Below are 23314 nucleotides of genomic sequence, written 5' to 3' on the forward strand. Positions count from 1 at the left end.
GAAAGAAAGAAAGAAAGAAAGAAAGAGTGCTTCTGGGAAGAAGACCACGTAGGTGATAGGGCACCTTCATGTACAAAGGCAGTATGAGAGCTATACCCTTCCTGCGCTCCTTGTGGGCTTCCTGGCGGTATCTGGTTGGGCAGCTGTGGAAGCAGAACATTGGACTAGATGGACTTCATCCAGCAGGTTCTTGTCAAGGGCAGACTTGCCATTAGGGCAGATAACCACTAGATGGCAGCATTACAATAGTGGAAAGCATATCATATATTATATATACAACCCGTTTTTACCATATCAGTTTGGGTTGGCAAACTATGTCTTCAGCCTTCTGTGGCTGGAATTGCAACATCCTTCAGGCTAATGAACTTCAGTTGTGCACTGAAAACAACAGCCACACTCATGTTTGTTTGTTTTTAAACCACCAGCAAAAGCCAAAGTTGAGGAAAATATATACCTCCAGACAATATTGTTTCATACAAATACATATAAATATTGTACCCATATAGCAATGACACATATATCAATGTGTAGAAAATTAAAGCCTGAATATATAGAACTTAAAAACTATAACATAATAGGCCAAACACATTTTGTCATGAGTGGTCTACACGCTAGTGAATAACGATGCAATCCTATACATGTCATGTTTAGACAGAAAAAAAAGTCCTACAACTCCCAAGACTTTTTTTCTGTCTAAACATGCATCAGATTATGCCTTAAATCTTTGATTAGAGGGCTGAATATATCTATCCATGCAGCTTAAAAATGTGGTCATTCTAGGTAGGCAGTGACTCACAGATGGCCTTGAAACTGTTTTAGGAAAGCAGAGGAGAAAGACAGCTTATACATTTTTTCATCTAAATTGTTAGCTGCTGTTAACTTTTTTGATGACCAGATTATTAAACAACTGCTTAGCTCAGGTTTTAATATTGTATACATCGATATATGTGTCATTGCTATATTGTTACAACATTTGTATTTATTTGTATTAGACAATAGCATTTGGAGGTATATATTTTCCTTAACATTGGCTTTTGTTGCTCATACATATTGTTAAGGACTATTTTTGCTCTGTTGCTTATTGCATTTTTTTTAAACCAGCACCATATTTAAGGCCATTTATAGAAACATAGCTTGTCAATGGTAACTTGGGCCTCCCTGAATACTGGGTCAGTCAAAGCCATAAATGATCACCAACGATTCCAGACTTCTCTGGCCAAGGACAATGCCTGATCTTGCAACAGTCACTTCACCTAAGAATACACATGGATGTGGGCAAACAGAACCCACAGGACGTGGTTACTTCATGGTGAGGAAAAATAACTCTTCACGTCCACAGAGGAGTCTCTCTTCTTGTCACCTGTCATGAAGCTCTGACACTATTGATCTACAAACAGGTTCCAGGACAGTTCTGTAGGTGAACTTAAATTAAGGTGAACTTAAATTATCCACTCCCATTCAATTAAATTATCAGCCCCATTTTAATTTCCCACAATGTCTTCAATGTTGCATTGCTGTGGGGCATTATGGGAAATTTTTATGGTGGCTAGTCTGAGCTACCTGGGGTTGGTAGGAGCACTGTTGCTCACCACTACACTCAAGTAAGCCCAACAGGGACCACTGACAGATGAACCCCCCTCCCCAAATCACTGACAGAAGTGCCCCCTCGTTACTGAAGCATTTTTTAATTACTTGGTGCTGTTTATTTCTTTTATTGTTGTGTTTTTAATTGTGTTTATTTATTTGTTTTTTATGTAATGCTTAAAGAAAGATTTTGTTTTTAATCTGGATTTTACTGTTAGCCATTTTGAGCACCATTTTTTGGTGGAAAGGTGGGATATTAATTAAACAAACAAAGAAACGAAACAACCTGGAGGTGGTCATTACTGGATCCACCACTCAAGCTGTAGCAATGTAGCTGGTGCCATAGGGCCACTAACACTTAAAAAACAATCACTAAGGCAGCTCTGAGCCATGTATAAGGCATAAGGCAGCCTTCCCCAATCTGATGTCTTTCAGATGTGTCAGACTGCTGGCTGGGAATGAGGGGAGTTATAGTCCAGCACATCCGGAAGGCCCCACTTTGGGGAATGCTGGTTTTAATGCTTTTATAATGGGACTTGTTTTATTGTTGCAATTGTAATAACATTGAAGTCGACTACAACATGGATTTGTTATTACAGGAACACCAGGATACAAATGATGTTACTAAACAAGAGCAACAGAGAGGGAATCCTCCAGAAGAATCTCTAAGAGTTTTTCCCTTGATAAAGACCAGTGTTGAAACGCATTGAGAATTCAATTGGTGCAGCTGTTTCTTTTTTGATTTTGGTTTCCAAGCCTTACAGCTGTTTTTTCTGGTCCCTATTGGTACTGTTGCACCACCAGGGTCCTATCCTGTGCCCATGAGAAGCCCCACCTAAGAACCTCTTCAGTTGCTGTGCCTTTACCTGACAATTCCCACCATATTTTAAGAGTTTCCCTGCAAAAAGGAAGAATGGATACCTGCTGATCCTGGCTGTCATGATCTGCAGGTGGAGCAGTTCACCCTACGAATCTGCAGGAAATATTATGTAGACACATAATACAGTATAAAAAAGGCATGAGTGATGTGCTGAGGGTTAGTGCTCCGTAACTCAGAGATGCTGCCCTGAGAAGATGCTGACATGCTAACCTTAGTTTCAACTTGCAGGGCAGTGCAGTGTCAGTAAAACGTGGAAGGAGCCATGAGAAAAAGAGGATGTGTAGCGCATCTCAGAGAGGTCTGGGGGCGGGATGGTGCAGGGAACATTTGCCTTGGGTGACTTGTAAATAGGCACAGAAATTAATATAACGGCCTTTATCCCACATTATAGCTTCCACTTTTCACACAGGCACAAAGACATTTATGTTCGCATCATGTACCTTATGTGCCATATAACCAATATAGCACAGATGGGGAACCTTTGGCCTGCCAGCTTTCCCCCAAGCCCCACCCCTCTCCCCAGGCGCCTCCCCCCAGACAAGGAACTCTCTTATCACCAGTCAGCAGCTGATTGGACATAAGAGATTTTCCCTGCTTCCTGTGCTGCATTTTGGTTTGAAATAGGAAGTTAGGATGATGTCTCCAGTCATTTGTGGTAGGAAAAGGAAGGGGACAAAGTGAGGGCTGCAAAGGAGAGGCAAAGGGGAAGTGAAGTGGGGAGGGACCAAAGCTCAGTGGGAGAGCATCTCATTTGCAAACAGAAGGTCCTAGGTTCAATCCCTAGCATTTCCATTTAGGACTGGAAAAAGATTCCTGCTGAAACCCTGCCGCCAGTCAGAGCAAATAATACTGAGCTAGATGGGCTAATGGTATGACTCAGTATAAGGCAGCTTCCTATAAGGATCTTGGTCACGGCTGTAGTTATTAGCTTTTGACTGTTCTAGAATTACATAGAGCCTGTAGCTAATGACCATCAGGTATATGATTTCTGAAGGATGTCACCATTAAGCTTTTGCCGCAAGATTTGCTACAATAAAAAAGTCTCACTGATTTGACACTGTGTCATATTGCCAGAGTGTGTGTGCCTGAAAGATCAAAATCATAACATTTCTGATGCTTCCAGTAGCTCCAGTTTGTTGATCTAAGACGAGGCGACATGGAGGTGCCGAAAAGGATTCACTGGGCAATAGCTTCCAGAACCAGTCTGCCTATATCAGCCTTCCGCAACCTGGTACCACCCAGATGTTTTGGACTACAGCTCCCAGCATTCCTGACCATTGGCCATGCTGGCTGGAGTTGGAGTCCAAAATGAGAGTTGGAGTCCAAAATGTCTGGAGGGCACCAGATTGGGGAAGATTGGGCAATACCATCAGTGAAGTCTTGTCCCAGACTGCCCCAAGAAAGTAGGAGCCTCGCTTCTGCCTGAAGATTGGCAGACTCGCGATCCCTTTTGCTGATGGTGGAATTAGGTTGCCAAGAGCTGTCGTGGTTCCATATTCATCTCCTGGTGTGGTTGGTAGCCTTGCGTGCAAATCGTTGTGGTTGTAGCCACAAGCCCCAAAACTATTGTATGTACTAAGATGTACTTGTAGTGATTGTACAGAAAAACAAAATTTTGAATTGTATCTTTTCCCTTTTGTGTCTTGGATTTCTGTCCCCAAACATGATCTGATAATCTTACATTGACCTATGTCAGTGATTATAGCTTTCCATGGGTTTTTTTTTAAGCAAAGGTTTTCAGGAATCCAAATTCCACTAGATATCTATAACCCTGCATAGATCACTCTACTCCCAACCTACAGCCCAAGTAGACATTTAATTAAAAAAAACCTAGACGTTTTGCTTTGCCTGTGTACCAGAGTCACAAAGCCTAAAACGTTCTAGTGTAGCAGCCATATCGGGGGTCAGACTAAGTAGCCTCATGCAGTCTCATGCTTCATGTTCTTGCTGAGCTCTTTCTCCTTTGAATATATTGTTGTAAGCTGACGAGACACAGGAATTCCTTATCTTGTCAAAGGTCATACAATTGTATATCTTGTTCTCTGCTGTTCTCTTCTGTTCTCTCCTTATCATGGCTACCCTATAACCCAGTTCTTGTATTATAAACAATAGTGCTAAGAGAAGAAATGTTGAGGATTGCAACCCCACGCGGGAGGGGGAGGAGGAGCCGTTTCATATGTGTCACAATGTCTATAAAAACAATGTGCTAATATAAATCGGGGCTTCTGGCTCTTTGGAAACGATTCCAGCCTTAAGCCCGCACGTTAAATAAAGAATCTCTTTTTCCTTCACTCCATGGTCTCTCTGACTCTGGGTTCTGCAACATAAATGGTGCCGTGACTCGGATGTGGCAGGCTCTGAGCCAGACAGGCGGCAGTTGCCTGCTCTTGATCGCCACACCGGGAAGACGAGCTCGGCGCATGCCTCCCTTTCTTGGCGCCACCGACCTTTTTGTCTTTTTGTCGAGTGAATGGGAGAAAGCCTGCACCGGGATCGCCCAAATGGCAGCGAGCAGCAAGAGAACCTTGGGAAGCGGAGGAAGGAACTTGAGCCCTGCCTATATCGCAGCTGCAATTGAGTTGAAACCCACATTGGAAGCCTTCAGGAGAAAGGCAAGTATATGGGAAAAAGAGGGCCCCGCCTTTAGGGAGAAAGGCCACTGGGCAGAAAAAAAGAGGGCCCCGCCTTATGAAGAAGGTCAGTGTTGGTGGTATATGTATACAAAAGAACCTACTCCTTGCGGGTAGAAGGGGGGCCTGATCACCCCCCCGAGTGGGCGCCAGTACCCAGCACGCCAGTACTCAGTAGGAAGCTGGGGAAGCCGTTTTCCGCTCTGGTAAAAAGTGGGAAAAGTGGGTGGCAGGGACATATGGATGTAGTGGAGAGATTGATGATTATGTGAGTGGCTACTGCGGTTTCTGACGCATACCGTTGACCGTCCGGGTGCCCAGGCCAGTAGCAAAGTGCGTGGTGTGAAAAATCCTCTTGTGTCGGCCAGTGAGACCCCTTACTCACTGACCAATTCCCATTCCCTAATTGTGTCTGTCTTCAATTTAGGAGGGAGGCTATGGGTGGGGGGGGGGAAGCAAACCTTGCACCCCCTTGAGATGTATGTCAAACAAAAAAGGAAAAAGGTTTTTTTTAAAAAAAGATTCAGAATAGAGAGAGAAAACAGCAAAAAGCTCAAGGTCGAGCTGAGAGGAAAAAAAAAACAAGATCTGAGGCTGTTAATTAGAAAAATGTTGCGGGACAGTCTGGCTTTTAACAAAGCGTGGAAGCGTGAGAGTGTAAGGCCGAAGAAGTAGCTGTTAGCCTAGTGCGCAGAGAGACGGGGGACAGGAAAATTGCCCACAACGTTCTGAGTTGTGCAACATCATCACCTCGCCTAATTGAAATAAAATCCCTAAGAAATGGAAACTGAAAATAAAGACCCAAAAGATGAAGGCAAAATAGAAAATAAAGGTAAAGAATCAGCCCCCAGAGCACAGGCTAGACCCCTCTTGGGGTGAAAAGTGTGCCATAAGACTGTCCCAAAGCAGAATGAAGCGGAAAGACCATGTTGAAGATCTCTGTCAAGGTAACCGTGTTTAGCTTTGAACTGTGTTAGAATTGCATAGAGCCTGTAGCTACTGACCATCAGCTATATGATTTCTGAAGAGCGTAACCATTAAGCTTTTGCCGTGGGATTCCCTGCAATGAAGAAATCTCACTGATTTGAGTGTCCAGTGTTACACTGCCTAAGTGTGTGTGCTAAAGAGACCGAGAAACCAGACAGCATGTTCCTGGCCAAGCCAAAATCACGCTACTACCATGCTCCTGAAAGCTGCAATAAACTGTGTAAGCTGGGAGACCCAACCTGATTGAGAAGAAAATATTGGAGCAACTGTCTTAAAAAACAATGAGATCTGTGTAGCTGGCTGGCTGACGCTGTCAGTGATGTTACAACTTTAAATTAAGACTGTTTTCCTGTTTGAGACCCCAGCGAAGAAAGCTGACCCAAGTTATTTGTTGCCAGTGCCAAAGCAAGAATTTGGCTGCCCTGTACCTCATCGTGTCCTGTTTTAAGCTTGGGATTTACAAATACAAACAAACTGAGAAGCTTGCCTTTGAAGTCCTGCAAATCACCCCACCGCCTCCCCGAAGATTAATGGCTGCCTGAAAAATGCAAGTATAAGGCGATGCCCATCACCCCCCAGCGTCCTGAGTTTCAGCACTCAGTGTTTCAGTGCTTTCGTGTACCAGGTTAGAAGAAAAAAAAAGAGTAAGTTTTTAAAATGTCTGTGAGAACCTGACAGAGGTAGAATAAAATTTACAGAGGAGTTGCCCAAGTTAAAGTGTCACGGCTAGAGAGCTGAGCTGTGCCGCTCTGTTTAGACAGAGGCCTTGCTAAAAAGTTAAAGGCCCTTGTCTGTCAGAAGGGGTGTAGGGCCACACTTTCCCTTTTTAAACTGATGCAAAAGTGGAGAGCCTTTGCTGGAAACATCGCATCTTCATTGCCCAGAGCCGTCTCTGTTTGCTTCCATCAATGTCTGGGCTTTTTAGAGACACTCTGCACATGGACTAAAATTTTAAATTGTCAAAGACTTGCCATGGACAGTGCTGTGAAGCTTTTGATAAACTTGAACTCTCATCGCTGTGGACCGTGTGTCTGTGTTTGTAGTCAGCTCAGTGTACAGCAGGCTGAGTTTGATCTATAACTTTTAGATTTCCTTCTGCTAAAACTCATGCAGCATAGAGTTGCCGATGCAAAAATGGTGACCTAGAACTCTTTGTGTGTGTGGGTATGCCCGTCCCTTGATTTTAATGGGCCCTGAGCTTTCAGCCAGAAGAGCAGTATAATTGCTGGATCTGCTCCATCATGCCTTACAATGCAAGAAGTGCTTTCCATTCATTGTGTTAAATTGCAGAAAAAGTTTGTTGTGTATATTTTATGATTTCTTAAATATCATAAAATATATGTGATATTTGCGGATTAGTGTTAGTTGCAACTCCAAATGATACTAAGTGTGGTTCCCAATGGACGACGAGGAGAAAAGACAAAGTCAAGTAGAAGAAAGACAAAAGCAAGTAAAAAAGAAGGAATAGAGAAAGTAGCAGACAGATAGAGAAGAGAGAAAAAAAGAAGAAAGAAAAGGCAAGAGGCAAAAAAAAAAAAAACATTTATAAAAAAGAAGCGTGGCCATAGTTGCCCCCAGGGTAAATTAAAAGCAGCTGATTGTGCCTGGAGCTTATTACCTGGGGTAAAGTAGCCACAATAATGTAATAGTTCTTTAAGATAAAGAAAATGTAACTAGAAGGAAAAAAGACCCTATCCCAAATGTGTGTCATTGGGACTAGTGTAAGGCAGAAAGGTTTAAGTAAGTGAGTTTAACTTGAAAAAGACAAATAAAGAAACAAGGCTGGTGCATGGATCAGAAAGTTTTATATAAAAAGTTTGAAACATGATCTGCAATACAGGCAGATCAGCAAAGAAAAAGAAAGCAAAAGAAAGAGAAAAAATTTGTCTTCCCATACTAATGAATAAAAGTGTTATCAAGCACTTTGGGAAGCGAAGTTGTTTACAGGAAGCTGTGCCTGAGAACCAAACACTTCTAGCCTATGCTGAAAATGCTTGCTAGTGTTGTGCTGCCTCATGGGTAACATGTATGGTATAAAACCCATTTAGCCCAATAGCTCGTGGTTCAGAGAAGCTGTGTGATCCAACCATTAAGTACGCCTGTGTGCTGTAAGTTACCCAATAAAGTCTCCTTGTAAGTAAATCCCCCCCTCGCTGGAATCCCAAAACACAAGTGGGGCTAGAGCGCCTCACCCAGTATCAAACCCTGCTGTTAAAAGCCATGAAAGCAGGTATGAAGAAGTCAGTTAATATGACCAAAGTGTCTAAAGTGCTGCAAGGTGCCACTGAGGCCCCAGAGCATACTTGGAGCGTCTTTCAAATGCCTATTGCCAGTACACCTCCCTCAACCCAGAGGCCCAAGAAGACGTGGACGAAAAAAAAAAAAGAAGACCCAGCAGAGGCAGAAGATTCTTAAAAAAGAACCAGTGTGCCCAGTGTGGACAAGATGGACATTAGTGGCATGAATGCCCAAATAAAATAAATCAAATACACAAAGGAGAAAACCAAAGGGGCCAGAATGGGCGAAGAGGGAGACAGCTTGAGATGGGCCGTGACATTGACTGTGAGGGGCCGTGACATTGACTTCATAATTGACACTGGAGCAGCATCAAGAGCAAGCAAACCTTAGCCTTAAACAAGAAGTCCAAACACTGAGCGAAGTTCTTCAAGCCCAGCGTCGCTTTGTCTTAAAAAAATAAGCCATTCCCATCACAGAAGCTCATCCTTTCCAAACAAGAGTTAAAGTATGAGTTAAAGAGGGAAAAATAACCCTTTGACTCCCAGATAGAGAGGACTGAAAACTGTCATACTTTCCACCCCCGCAGCTATGAAAGCAGCTGGAGTTAAACCCTGGATACATTGGACACGAGTCAAGAAAGCGAGAGGGGGAAAGTAGACTGTAAACAGAAATCCTGAAAATCCTTTAAAAATCATTCTAAAAAAGCAGTAAGAAGACTCAGGCTCGACCTTACTGTAGACACACCAGGAGACTGTCCCCCTGCGTACGGTCAGACCTGCAACTGGAGAATTGAAGAAGGAGACTAGACCCTACTGCAGCTTGCCAGGTGAATAGCTGCCCGGCGTACGGTCAGATCCCAAAGAAGATCAAACATGCGTGTTGTAGTGTTAGTAGTGTTGCATTGTGTTTCCTTAATAAGGTGCAAAAAGGGGGGCCAGCCCCTAGAGAGAAAAAGTTTGTCCCAGGGATTTGCTGATAATTACTGGCTTCACCTGGCTAACATCACGAGAGTAAAACATTTTTGTTTGCCAAAAGGTATACCTGCAAACAGGCTTATTAGCTCTTGCTTAATACCTGTCTGTAGACATCCTGGGAAAATTCAAAAAGATACCATGTTAAGAGTTTATGGTGTAAGTTTAACTTATTCCCAAAATGCTAATTGGGGCGTGGTTGCAAAGATACTACCCCCTACAGAGTTCACTCTACGCACCCCCATCGTTGCTGAAACAAATGCTACGTGTGCACGAATGCTTAATTGTCAAAAATTTTTCCAGAAAATATAAAGCTATCCCTGGCCCCCTTCCACTGTAATAAAATTCAAAACATATCTTTTAATGATGCCCACATACTTTTGCCTCATAGATGGTTTTAGACATGTAGTTCCCGCACTTGGTCATTCATTCCTGCCAACTTGTCTAATAACCACCCATGTTGCCTCAGCCGCCAATTGAACTGGTGCCAATTCTTCCCCTGTAGCCCGAGAAAATCCGTCGACGGCAGCCTCGAGCACTCCAACTAACTAAAAATTGTAGTAGTCATGTGCAGTTATATTCTGACTCAGAAAAATTGGCCTTAGCAATGTCACTGGTTAAGGTTCCAGGTTTAGCCTTGGCTGATGGTCTGGAAATCAACCGGTTAGCTTGCAGCTTAGCCAAAAGCATAAATGCCACCTCACGAGCATTGTCATTGTTAAATAAAGAGTTGCGTGATCTAAGAGGTGCAGTTCTAGAAAACAGAGCTGGTATAGATTACCTCTTCCTTCTTCATCATTTAAGTTGTGAGACACACCAAAAGCTCTGTTGTTTTAACTTAACTGATAATGGCAATGCTGTAGATGAACAGATCAACAAGCTGCACAATATAGTAGCTAACAAAACAATAAGACAAAACAATTAGCTCAATTAGTTAACCCCTTGGCTTCCAGATCTTAGCTGGCTTAAAGCATTGTTCATCCTAATTCTACCAGTGTTGTTCATAAAAGTTCTGTTATGTCTCTGCGTTCCTTGTCTTATGAGCTGTTTAACCAATCTGTTTTATGTCTCAGCTAGTAAAACTGCTGCCCTCTATGCTCTAATAGCCCAACAAAAGGCTAAGTAATATGTATGTCACAAAAAGCTTTGTATGGTTATCAAAAATGCTATAATTGTAATGAAATTATGCATTTAAGGGGGGAATGTAGCAGCCATATCGGGGGTCAGACTAAGTAGCCTCATGCAGTCTCATGCTTCATGTTCTTGCTGAGCTCTTTCTCCTTTGAATATATTGTTGTAAGCTGACGAGACACAGGAATTCCTTATCTTGTCAAAGGTCATACAATTGTATATCTTGTTCTCTGCTGTTCTCTTCTGTTCTCTCCTTATCATGGCTACCCTATAACCCAGTTCTTGTATTATAAACAATAGTGCTAAGAGAAGAAATGTTGAGGATTGCAACCCCACGCGGGAGGGGGAGGAGGAGCCGTTTCATATGTGTCACAATGTCTATAAAAACAATGTGCTAATATAAATCGGGGCTTCTGGCTCTTTGGAAACGATTCCAGCCTTAAGCCCGCGCGTTAAATAAAGAATCTCTTTTTCCTTCACTTCGTGGTCTCTCTGACTCTGGGTTCTGCAACACTAGAAATAATGAATTAAGCTCTTTTAAAAAGAAAAGAAAAAAAGGCCTTTAATCAGGGGTAGACAACCTGGTGGCTTCCAGATGTTTTGGACGTCAGCTCCCATAATCCCTGACTATTGGCCAGATTAGGTGGGGCTGATGGGAGTTGTATTCTAAAACATCTGGAGGGCAGAGGGTCTATTCCCCGCCTTAAATCCTTGGCACAAAGATTTGAGATAAAAAATTAAATTAAGTAACTAATTTTGACTGACACACAGCACAGTCATGTCTTCAGACTTGTCTGCCAGATTCTCTAAGAATCAGGATTAAACTAAGAGAGGAATTTGTCCTGTCCTTTGCTCCCCCAACACATAGTACATGTAGACAGCGCCTCAAGCAGTTTCTCACCTCCATAACAAATTGTCCTGCATATGTTCCCGTCATGGTTGAACTTTGTCCAGCTGCAAGGATTCCAACAGCCCAAATGTAGAGAGCAATGGGCCCGAAGTAGCACCCCAGGATAAGTCCCTGAGCAGCAAGAGACAGAGAGAAATGGTTACACAGGTAGCTAAGCAAGGACAAGCTAGACTCACACAAGCTGCCCACAGTACCAACAGCCACAGGAGGTGCTGGTACCTAGTTAGGGAAGCTGCCTTATACTGAGTCAGACCCTGGGTCTATCTAGCCCAGTATTGTTGATGCTGATTGGCAGCAGCTCCCCAAGGTTTCAGGCAGGAGTTTTTCTAGCCCTACCTCGAGATGCTGGGGACTGAACCTGGGGCCTTCTGCAATCACAGGTCGGAATTAAGATTGCCGGGGGAATTATCAACAACCTCAGATACGCAAACGATACCACCCTAATGGCAGAAAGCAAAGAGGATCTGAAGAGCCTCTTGTTGAGGGTGAAAGTGGAGAGTGAAAAGCTGGTTTGAAACTCAACATTAACAAAACGAAGATCATGGCATCTGGCCCCATCACTTCCTGGCATATAGAAGGGGAAGAAATGGAAGCAGTGACAGATTTTACTTTCTTGGGCTCCAAGATCACCGTAGACAGTGACTGTAGCCATGAAATTAAAAGATGCTTGCTCCTTGGGAGGAAAGCGAAGGCAAACCTAGACAGCATAGTAGGAAGCAGAGACATCACCTTGCCGACAAAGGTCCATATAATCAAAGCTATGGTTTTCCCAGTAGCAACATATGGCTGTGAGAGCTGGACTATAAGGAAGGCTGAGCGCCGAAGAATCGATGCTTTCGAACTGTGGTGCTGGAGAAGACTCTTATGAGTCCCCTGGACTGCAAGGGGGTCAAATCAGTCAATCCTCAAGGAAATCAACCCTGACTGCTCATTGGAAGGACAGATACTGAAGCTGAAGCTCAAATATTTTGGCCACCTAATGCGAAGAGAAAACTCCCTGGAAAAGACCCTGATGCTGGGAAAGATTGAAGGCAAAAGGAGAAGGGGACGGCAGAGAAGGAGATGGCTAGATAGCATCACTGATGCAATGAATATGAACTTGAGCACACTCTGGGAGAAAGCGGAGGACAGGAAGGCCTGGCGTGCTATGGTCCATGGGGTCATGAAAAGTCGGACGCGACTGAATGACTGAACAACAACAACAACACGATCCTTCTGGCCTTTTTCACTCTCACATGGAAATGATGCGAACATCAGCATACTCGTTACATTTATGTATAAAATAACTGCTATCCCACAAAGGGTCTCCAAGGCAGCTCATAGTTAAAAACCTAATATAATAATTTAAAAACAAGAACAAGAAAGAGTGAAAAACCAGAGCCAGTAAAAACTTAACTAACAGTGGAAAAGGCAGGGTAAGACTTAAATCAACCCAAAGACCTTGAGAAAAAGAAAGGTTTTAAGAGAAAACCAATAGGGCAGCAGAGAGGGACCAAGCAGGCCTTCTGAGGTAGAACACTATTTGGGGTTGTGTTACACTGTCTCCGCATACAAACTACCTCCTGAAGCCAATTTTTCCCTTCCTGTATTCCTCATAATTAAAACCCAAATAACTTTGCGAAATGCCCTTGACAACTGCTATCCTACTCTTAACAAGCACCTCTTCTGGCTGCTTTGGGTAATGTGCTGCCCATGCAAGCAATAGTTCACTTTGCGTTCAAAAAGATAGTGATGAGGTCGCTATGGTTGGGCATCTGCTGAGGGCCCACACCCCAGCAGGAGCCCACTGGCAAGAGCCCCCTGGACTTGCTCCTCCTTTTCACCATTGCGACCTGCTTGTTCACCTGCCTTTTGTTCTGGCCCAGGCAGCAGTGGTGGTGAGAAGGAGGAGCAGGAGATGCTGCTGCCTATTTGCTCCCTGGCTCTCTGCCTGTTAAACAAGCAAGTGGTAGCAATGATGAGGAAGAGGATGAGAACCAACAGCAATTGGTGGCAATGGTGGTGAGGAAAAAGATTCACTGAGGAAGGGAGCCCATCGAGGGTGTCTTGCCAAAAGACAAGAAACCTGGAGATGGCACTAGATAGTGATTTCTTTTATTAAGAAGTATTCATTTTGATGTACCTAGACAGCATAGTAAGAAGCAGAGACATCACCTTGCCGACAAAGATTCATATAATCAAAGCTATGGTTTTCCCAGTAGCAACGTATGGCTGTGAGAGCTGGACTATAAGGAAGGCTGAGTGCCGAAGAATTGATGCCTTTGAACTGTGGTGCTGGAGAAGACTCTTACAAGTCCCCTGGACTGCAAGGAGGTCCAATCGGTCAATCCTAAAGGAAATCAACCCTGACTGCTCATTGGAAGGACAGATACTGAAGCTGAAGATCAAATATTTTGGCCACCTAATGTGAAGAGAAAACTCCCTGGAAAAGACCCTGATGCTGGGAAAGATTGAAGGCAAAAGGAGAAGGGGACGGCAGAGGATGAGATGGCTAGATAGCATCACCGATGCAATGAATATTAACTTGAGCACACTCCGGGAGAGAGCAGAGGACTGGAGGGCCTGGCGTGCTATAGTCCATGGGGTCACGAAGAGTCGGACATGACTTAACGACTGAATAACAACAACTCCCCATTTCTCCATCAACACATCCAGGTGAAAACCCATGTGGGGGATATCAGAGTTTCATTTAGGGTAGCCAAGTACATGCAAGGAGGGGATGGGGAGGGAAAGTACAGGGATTCCAGAATGCAGTACAGGTGCAAGAAAAACATTTACATTGTTCAAAAAGGGATTGCTTAGAACCACAAAGGAGGTGGGAATGAAGGTAGAGGAGGTGATGCCAAGAATGGTCCCACAGGCAGCACTATACCGCTAATTAACACGTTTTCTTCTTGGACAGAATATAGCACAGTATTTCTATAGTGTGAGGGGGAAGAGTAGCAATGGAGGAACAAGAGTCAGCCCACTTGGGTGGGGATCCTACAGAACTAGACTGGCTTTGGACCAACAGCAATGGGGCTGGGGAAGCAGGCATCACTCTACTGGAAACGTACCCCTTGGAAAATGTCCACCGAGACCGTCTCGTTGTTAGTAGGAAAGTTGGGGAAAATGCTGTGGTTGGAGGAGAACATGCTTTGGTTGGCGCAGACGTCATGCTGGAATACAGGAACAGAAAAGAAAAAGGGTCACATCCCTCAGGACCTCAGAAAAGTTGCTTCCCTCACCATTAGAACCTTGGGGCAAAAGATTCCCACACACATTACTGCTGCCTCAGAGAGACATGCCTGCTGGGTGTGAGACCTCAGGATACATCTGCAATGAAATGCCCCTTAAACAGCTAATTGCTTCAGGCCTGTCCTCTATAATCCAAAGCCATGGCCCTTGTTCTTAAATGAGACACATACCTGGTGACTCAGCACTCCCACCTATCCACGCAGCTAATAAAACCCCATCTGATCCATAGCTAGGATTACCAAAATAAAAATTCAAAAGGGGGGAATACTACTGAAACTGTATACAATAAAGTGTGTCTCATAGAATAAAAGACACTGGTCAACTTTACTCATAATGTACGTTTTGCATTGTTGCATCCACCCCGCCTATTAATTAGCCAGGCCACAAGGCCACTCTACTCTTATGTGGGAGACTTTCCTCAAATGACCCTACTCAATGGCTAGGTTCAGACAACACGCTAACTCAAACTCAGTGGTTGGGTGTGGGTTGCTGTTGAACCATGGGTTAGTATGTTGTCTGAATGGACATTTTCCACAGGGTGGCTTGTTAACCATGCAGTGTCGCTTATTTTTCTCAAACAAGCCACCTTGAGAACCCATGGTTGTTGTTGGGTTATTTAGGGTGGTTAACAAGCCACCCTGTGGAAAATGTCCTGGGTTTGGACAACATGCTAACCCATGGTTCAACAAACCACCCATAGTTCAACATCTACCCACACTCAACCACTGAGTGGGGGTTAGTGTGTTGTGCATATCCAGCCATTGGAGCAAAAGGCTATTATGCCTTCACATCATTAATAGAGGGAGGGATTTCAGTGCTGCTCAGGGGAGGCCACAATATATTTTGCTGCCTGAGGCAAAGGATAAGATGGTGCCCACCTATTCCAAGTATAAAAGCTAACCAGACTAGGAGATGAATCTTACTTCACTTTGGCAATGGGACAGCGTCCTCCCCCAGCCCTGGGGGCAGCAGGCTAGCTTAGGGGCTGCAGGGCCCATGCAGCACTACCTTCCAACACCATACCACCACTCATTGCTCCCAGTATCTGCTGCCTGAGGGTGCCATCTCACTCTGCCTAATGGGAGGGCTGGTGCTGCCATGTCACAGTGCTGTGGGGGTGCAACAATCTCCCCCTGCCAAATTTCTCTCTTCTTCACAGCTATGTAAAGAAAGCTATTAAAACAAGGGTGGGCAAGGTGTGGCCCTCCATATGTTTTGTCCTACAACTCCCATTAGCCCTAGCCAGCACAATAAATGGACAAGGATTATGGGAGCTGTAGTCCAAAACATCTGGAGGGCCACACCTTGCCCGTCCCTGTATTAAAAGAAGCAGAACAAAACATGGCATTTGTTTAGGCTAGTTTGTCCCCATTTCTTTGAACCCCACCCCCACCCCCAACCATAGCACCATGGATACAAAGAGCTCTCCCGCAGAAACTTGATGGGTCAGGATGAGCAAAAAATAAGAGGCTGCCCAAGCCCTGCCTGGCTAAAGGAAAACTCCACTCTTTCTTTCTTTCTTTCTTTCTTTCTTTCTTTCTTTCTTTCTTTCTTTCTTTTCTTCCTTCCTTCCTTCCTTCCTTCCTTCCATCCAACCCATCCTCCATCACCTCATTAGAGAAAAAGAAAAAGAAAAAAAGTGAAGGGCAGAAAAAGAACCTGCACCACATGATGTGATGGAGGAGAAGCATTGGACCTGAAGTCCCAACTGGTCTTGTGTGAGTAGACCATTTTGTGGCCCTCCAGTCATTCTGGCCTACATGATCCCTCACCATTGGCCATGCTGGCTAGGGCTGATGGGAACTGTAGGCCAAAACTTCTGGAGGGCCACAAGATGCACACTCCTGGAGTAGACTGTGGGGCAATGGCTTCTCACCACTTCAATGTTCGTCTTGTGATAAAAGGCCTGTGCAAACACAGCCATAACAAAGAGGTTTATGAGGAAGGAGACAAAGAGTGCGATGGTGGATTCCGTCAGGTAATACATGTTGGCCTCTTTCACTGCCTTCTTGTTGGTGCGATCCACCTCTCGGGTCTGTGAGGAAAGGACAAGACATCTCATAGCTTAATCCATGACACAGGGCATGCCCTAACCCCCCCCCACCCACCGCAAAGGTACTGGAGCCAGAGAACATCAGTGTGGGGTTGCTCTTGTGGCTACAAGGGTGGCTTTGTCTGGAACTCCTTCCATGTGAGCTCAGATCATGAGCTTAGTTTGTAAGGAGAGATGGGAAACCTTCCCCTCAAAGTGAGATCGTCACCCAGGTACATCTCCTCCCCATTCCAGCGTTATAGAGTGGTTGAAAGTCCCTCATTGGACTTCAGCAGAGGCATTCACTTCCCACACAACCGTTCACTTGTTTCCCTTCTTAAAAATCTAGCTAGATGTATATTTCAGCACAGGGAAGGGGAACAAACAACCTCCCTCCTTCCCAAATTAAAAACCTAATTAAGGGTGGAGCTGCACATTACAAGGCAAACACAGCATTCCAACCAGTGGAGTAGTAGTACATTTTGAAGTGCAGGCGCTCATCATGACAGTCTCCATAGCCACTTCCCTATGGAGAGTTCAAACATTCAGGCAGATCCATATCAACAAACCAGTTCTAGCAGTTTCCATCTCCACCAGAAGCAGGTCTTTTGTAAAGCTTATGGGTCTTAATTGCCCACTCAGGATCAAGCCAACCCCAAATACTTTTCATTACAACAGGGAACAACGTATTGTTTTCCCCCAGCTACTGTGCAGATTGCAGCTAAGCTCAGAAGGAACAGGGAAGTCTGAGGGGGGTGGCAGATAACGTCATCAAGATAACTGTCATTGTCCCTGCTGATAAATAAAGTGATGGCGCCGCTTCCCTGCGAGCCCTGGCTCCACTCCACCACTGATGCCAACCCCATGTTTCTCTCATGATGCTAATGTGGGGGTAGGAGGGGCATTTGCAGGGGAGGATCAGCAGAGGTGAGGGAGCATTTATCCCTTCCCCTACCCACTGATTCTTCCCTGCAAATCCTCCCCGCCTGGCTAATCAGTTGTAGTCATTTTTAGTCATTTTCCCCCAGCAACACTCCCAAACTGAAAATAGGGCAGGGAAGGGAAACAGCCTCCAGGGGGCCTGAGGGGGCCACTTCGGGGAAGAATCGAGGATTAAGTATCCCTCCCTCTCACTTGCCAGTCCTCCGCTTCAAGCGCTCCCTGCCCCTGCATTTGTGAGATGTGTTTGTTGAGAGGGCTCAGTGGTAGAACACATACTTCCCAGGGCCCCAGGTTCAGTCTGTGCTGTTTACACTTCCAAAGCCAAACTAGACAAGATAGATATGTGGGAAGTGAAGTCTCCTGACAGATTTTTTTTAATGGCTTTAATATTTGTGTGTGTGTGTGTGTGTGTGTGTGTGGTTGGGGTGGGGGCTTTGAATAGCACAATATTGAAAGGACAGGGACCGTAAGCCTTTCCTAGCAGGTGATTTGTCTTCTTAAAATCACCCCATCCCCAAGATGCTTTTCCACCTGAGGGGGAAAAAATACTGGGTCTATATCTCTTTTTCCCTACAGGGAGAAAACAGTTTGAATGGGTGGGAGATTTTGAGCAGTCAAACGACCCCCTGAGAAGAGGTTAAACATGCCTTCTTCTAAGCTGCTGCAGTAATCAGATTCAGAGCCCCCCGCCCCCACCATTGCTACATTAAATACTTCTCTTTTAATGTTGGGAGATATTTCATGCATCCCACATATCACTCTAATTAGGCTCTGAGTGCTTGGAAGGAAGATGCAATGTCCACAGAACTGATGCACCAAGGGTGGGCCATGTGTGGCCCTCAAGATGTTTTGGCCTACAACTCCCATCTGCATAGCCAATGGTGAAGGATCCTGGGAGTTGTAGGCCAAAACGCATTCATTGCACAATAAAACCAGACAGGGGCTAGTCTGGCCTGCCAGCCCAGGGTTGCCAAGTATTTCTCCATTAGAGAATGTGAGTCCTATCCCTACTCAAGCAAATCCCACTTCTGTTTGCCAAGTGCTCTACTACCATGCCCTTTTCTAGGCTGCTACATGGGGAACCTCTCCCCAGGTTTCTTTATCCTGACAATTGGGAATGATTATCACCTTCTTCTTCTATGGCATCCGCCTCTGCATCACAGGAGTGTCAGACTCCCATAAGTCATAGCCTCCAGGAATGACTCTGAAGACAGGTTTGACGATATGGAAGGACTTCTTCAAGACTGGGAAAAGGGAGGGCCATGGCTCAGTGGTAAAGCACCTGCTTTGCAGGCATAAGGTCCCAGGTTCAATCCCCAGCATCTCCAGGTAAGGCTAGGAAGGAATCCTGCCTGAAACCCTGGAGGGCTGCTGCCAGTCAGTATCAACAATACCGGGATAGATGGACCAAATGGCCAGACCTCAGTATAAGGCAGCTTTCGATGTTCCTATGAGAGTTGATCTGCACCCAGGAATGGAGTCTTTTTGTGCCGGACACTGACCTTGACAAGGGAGGAGTGCAAGTAGATGTTATGGGGCATGATGATGGCTCCAACGATGCCCACAGCCTGTAGAAGTTCCTCATGTCCACAGCCCTTGCAAAGGGGGAGGAACATCCCCTTCATCACCTCCCTCTGGTCAGGTTTCACCACCACATACTGCAGAAGGAAGAAGGATGGAAGGTTAGGCAAAGCAGAGAAAGGCAAGATAGCCATGCTTTCCATTTGGAACAGGGTTAGATGATCTCCTCCCACGCTCCCTCTTGCAGTTGCACATCTTCAAAATGTCCAGTCCTAGAGAAAGGGGAGGGGCCACAACCATGCAAGGGAGCCTGGGTTTTGGAACAGGAGGATGGAAAACGAAAGAGGAAAAATCAAGAGGAAGCCGGGCAAGCAGGAGATGGGGAAGAGAGCGGACAGATTTATACAGGTGCTGGAGGCTGTGAAAGGTATGCCCGACAGAGGGAGGTGGGAAGAGGAGAAGGATGCTAGAGAACCCATGAGAGCAGAATGCAGCTGTGCCAGCAGGAGATGCTAAAACAGCAGCATGGCTGTTCTGGATATGATAGAAGCATGTGGGAATCCGCTGCTTTGCAGTTGCATGCCAGGGATGGCAGAGCTATTCCTAAGGTGATAAATTTCCCTCTGTACGTGGAACAAATCCTCAGGCAAATGTGTTCAGTCTTAACTTTGCTCCACTGTTTCAATGCTTCTTTGATATCTGACACAAAGAGCGTTCCCCAGTGCTTGCCATTTGGACACACCATTAACTTATAAGGCACACTGTCTCTAGATGTGGTGGCGGCCATTGTCCTAGATGGCTTGAAAAAAAACACATTCACATAAGAGCCATGCTGGATCAGACCAAGGGTCCTTCTAGTCCAGCGTTCTGTCTGTTCACACAGTGGCCAACCAGCTGCCAACCAAGAAACCACTGGAAACCCACAGCTGCCACTGGAAACCCACAAGCAGGACACAAGCACAACAGCACCAGGTGTTTTCCCCTACAGTTCCCATCAGCCCTAGCCAGCACAGCCAAAGGTGAGGGATCTAGAGTATTATAGGCCAAAACATCTGGAGGGCCACAAGTTGTCCACTCCTGAGTTAGACAAATTCATGGTGCATCATTATCTCAATGGCTCTTAGCTACGATACCTGATCGGAACCTCATCCTCCATATACAGAAGCACTGCCAGAGTATGTCTGAACACCAGACACTGGGGACAAATGATACAGCAGGGGGAGGCTAAGTTCTCTACTTATCAGCTTCTGGAAGGCATCTGGTTGCCCACTGTTGGCCCCAGAATTTTGGAAATGGACGCCTGGGGGTGACCTGGCAGGGCTCTTCTTATGGTCCCATGCTTATGCTCCAAGAATCAGACTCAAGAGAGCATGGAGAAAAGGGGCTCTGAACCTCTTCCAGCCTGAGGGCTAAATTGCAACTCAGAGAAGGTCTTGGGGGCTGTGTTCCAGTGCTGGGCAGGGCCAAAGGTGAAAGGGGTGAGCCAAAGGTAAAATGGGCAGGGTCAAAATGCCAAACAGCATTATTTTAGCCTAAAGCTCTTAGGAACAGTTACTAGGCCTGAGGAGAGGCATGTCAACCTTTCAGAATGGGGAAAATGCACAAAAGCTGGGAAACAACTAAACGATGGGCAGTTGGGGTGTGGGGGGAGCAGGAACCACCTAGTGATGGGAAGGGGACGTGGCCATCTTGGGAACCTGGGAGGGATAGATTGGGACCCCAGGTGGGCTGGGTTGGGCCCCTGGGCCTGAGGTTCAACACCGCTGCTGGAGAAGGATGAGTGAAAGCATGCCAAATGTGTCTTGGGAGGGAGGTGTGTGAGTTTACCTCATAACCAAAGGTCACTGCCATGATTGTAATGAGGAGACCAAAAAAGGCCTCCAGCTTCCTGAGACCTGGGAGGGAAGGACAAAAGCGAGAGAAGCTGAGTCACTGCGGGAGACACTGGGATTCAAGGCTGCTTCAAACACAATATTTAACTCGAGTGCTTGTTATTGTGCAATGCATAGGAGTAGTCCCCCCCAAATGACCTTGTATCACCGCAACCTTTGAACAGCTTACTGGCTGAACTCGGTCACAGGCAGCTGATCATTTCCCTTCCCCAATACATACCATATTTATCTAAGAAAAGGAAGAAAAAAGTGTCCACAATTGTGATCAAGACTCCACCCCACAGAGGGATACTGCAAAGGGAAATTACAAAGGTCACTGTCTTAAAATTGGAAGCAGCGTCACACAATACATACAGTATGCCATACACCCAGACACACACATACCAACACACACACAAAAACTCTGCTAGTTTCTCAGGGCATAATAACACAAGAAGAGCCATGCTGGATCAGACCAAGGGTCCATCGAGTCCAGCACTCTGCTCACACAGTGGGCAACCAGCCGCCCACGGAAAACCCACAAGCAGGACATGAGTGCAACAGCACCCTCCCACCCATGTTCCCCAGCAACTGCTGTTCACAGACATACCGCTTCTGATACTGCATATTCAACCTCCCACTGCCATAAAGAAGTATCCAGGCTTGAAGGGAAGAGGCCACGTGTCTGTAGGTCCAGGGGCCACTTGCTTTTTGTGCCATACCCTGGGCCGACAACTTTCTTTCCCTGACAGGGCTCCTGTGACTGTTAATAGCTATGTAACAGGCAGAAATCTACCAGGTGCACTGCTGTGAAAAACATGGAATCCTGCCAGAACAAAAAGGCAGCAACCTTACTGAGGGTACCCATGTTTGGAGAAAACGGTTAGGGCTGCTGCCAGTCCTTACATTTAAGGGATTATAGGAAGTTGCTTAACAACGAACCAGGTCATTGGCTGATCTAGCTCAATATTGCCCACACTGGCTGGGAGCAACTCTCCAGGGTTTTGGACTGGAGTCTTTCCCAGCCCTACCTGGAGATGCTGGGGGTTGAACCTGGGACTGTTTGCATGCAAAGCATGTGCCCTTCCACTGGGGCTGTTCGCATGACATGACAGCCAGCTGTGGGCTTATAACAGCCCAACGTGTAGCCACCATTTTGAATATGCAACCCCGCTCGGGGGTTGTCCTGTCATGCAAACCTGGCGAGCACGGGTTATGGGAGGCTTAAACAACCCTCGTATAACCTAGGGTCTGTTTTAGGGTTATGCGAGGGTTGTTTAGCCCTCACATATCTCTGAGTGGGGGTTGCATATTCAACTTGGCGCCCAAACCTGGTTTGGCCAGGTCTGGCCATAGACCTAGACCAGAGTTTGCCTTCCTCTGCTGTACTAATCTCTTATCCAGGCCACTTTGCAAGGACGTTGTTCATTATAAAATGGGGTGATATTATGCCTGACCCCCCCCCCCCCAAAGGAAGAGTTGTAGCAGCGCTGCCATCACCAATGTCTCCCAGCTTGAGGAATCTGAGGAGACCGAATGGTACAATCCACTGTGATGTGAGATTGGTGGCGTCGGAGCAGTCAGCAATGTTTTCAAGGCCTGCCCCTTCTTTTGCCCTCCTCACCTGTAGCCACAGAAAGACCAGGATCTTACCGTCCAACTGACAGGAGGTTGAAGGCAATCGCTGTCCCAATCACTTCCTGCATGTCTGAGCCAATGATGGCGATTTCTATCATGATCCAGAGTAGCACACGGGGAAACTGCAGAAAACAGAACCTGAACCATGCTGTAAAAACACACACACACCAACCCCGCCCCCCAAATAAAAACAGATCACAGACACAAAAAGAAACGGATGCCGTAAGACCTCTTTATGTCCCATTTGGAGCAGCACATCTCCTCACATGCAGTAATTATAATGACTTCAGAATACTGAGACTAATTCACCACTCAGTGGTCAGTACTGAAGAATACTGATGAATATTTGCTGACTAATACTGTGTCTGAGGTGCTAAGCTGTTTTGGTGATGTTTGATGTTTGACTCATTAAGCTGCTCTCTCAGATATAACATGGAGTAGCGCTGTTCTCTTATTAAGTTTCTATTTCTCTGGACAAAAGCAACATCAGAGGGACGGCTAGCGTGTATCTAACTTCTGGTTCGGTTCAGGCAATTGCTTCCATGACAATGAGCTGCAAGCAACTTAATTTCTGGTATTAACATTTTAAAAAATAAATAAATGACAAAAGTGTGTGTTTGCTCCTGCAAGAAATTATTTTTCCACTTTCTTTTTTGTTCTGGACATCTTTTTTCAAGGCACCTATACTTTTGCCTCGAGAGCAGCATGGAGAAGGAGCAGTAACCTTTGCACATCTTGTTTT

General features: G+C 45.5%; 1 protein-coding gene across 1 annotated transcript in view; it reads right to left on the reverse strand.

Annotated features, from left to right (window-relative positions):
• SLC11A1 (solute carrier family 11 member 1) overlaps positions 1-23314 on the reverse strand; it is a 51242-nt gene that overhangs the window by 12265 nt on the left and 15663 nt on the right. The window contains exons 5-11 of the mRNA XM_084806028.1: positions 22588-22694; positions 21176-21246; positions 20891-20958; positions 19045-19200; positions 16445-16603; positions 14388-14489; positions 11323-11442 (exon numbers count right to left, since the gene is read on the reverse strand). Of these exons, the coding sequence (XP_084662154.1) occupies positions 11323-11442; positions 14388-14489; positions 16445-16603; positions 19045-19200; positions 20891-20958; positions 21176-21246; positions 22588-22694 (783 nt within the window). The remainder of the gene's footprint in view (positions 1-11322; positions 11443-14387; positions 14490-16444; positions 16604-19044; positions 19201-20890; positions 20959-21175; positions 21247-22587; positions 22695-23314) is intronic.

The sequence above is a fragment of the Heloderma suspectum genome, chromosome 1, assembly GCF_057233095.1.
Source record: "Heloderma suspectum isolate Gila_16-S chromosome 1, 16-S_ref, whole genome shotgun sequence".
NCBI classification, from domain to species: Eukaryota; Metazoa; Chordata; class Lepidosauria; order Squamata; family Helodermatidae; genus Heloderma; species Heloderma suspectum.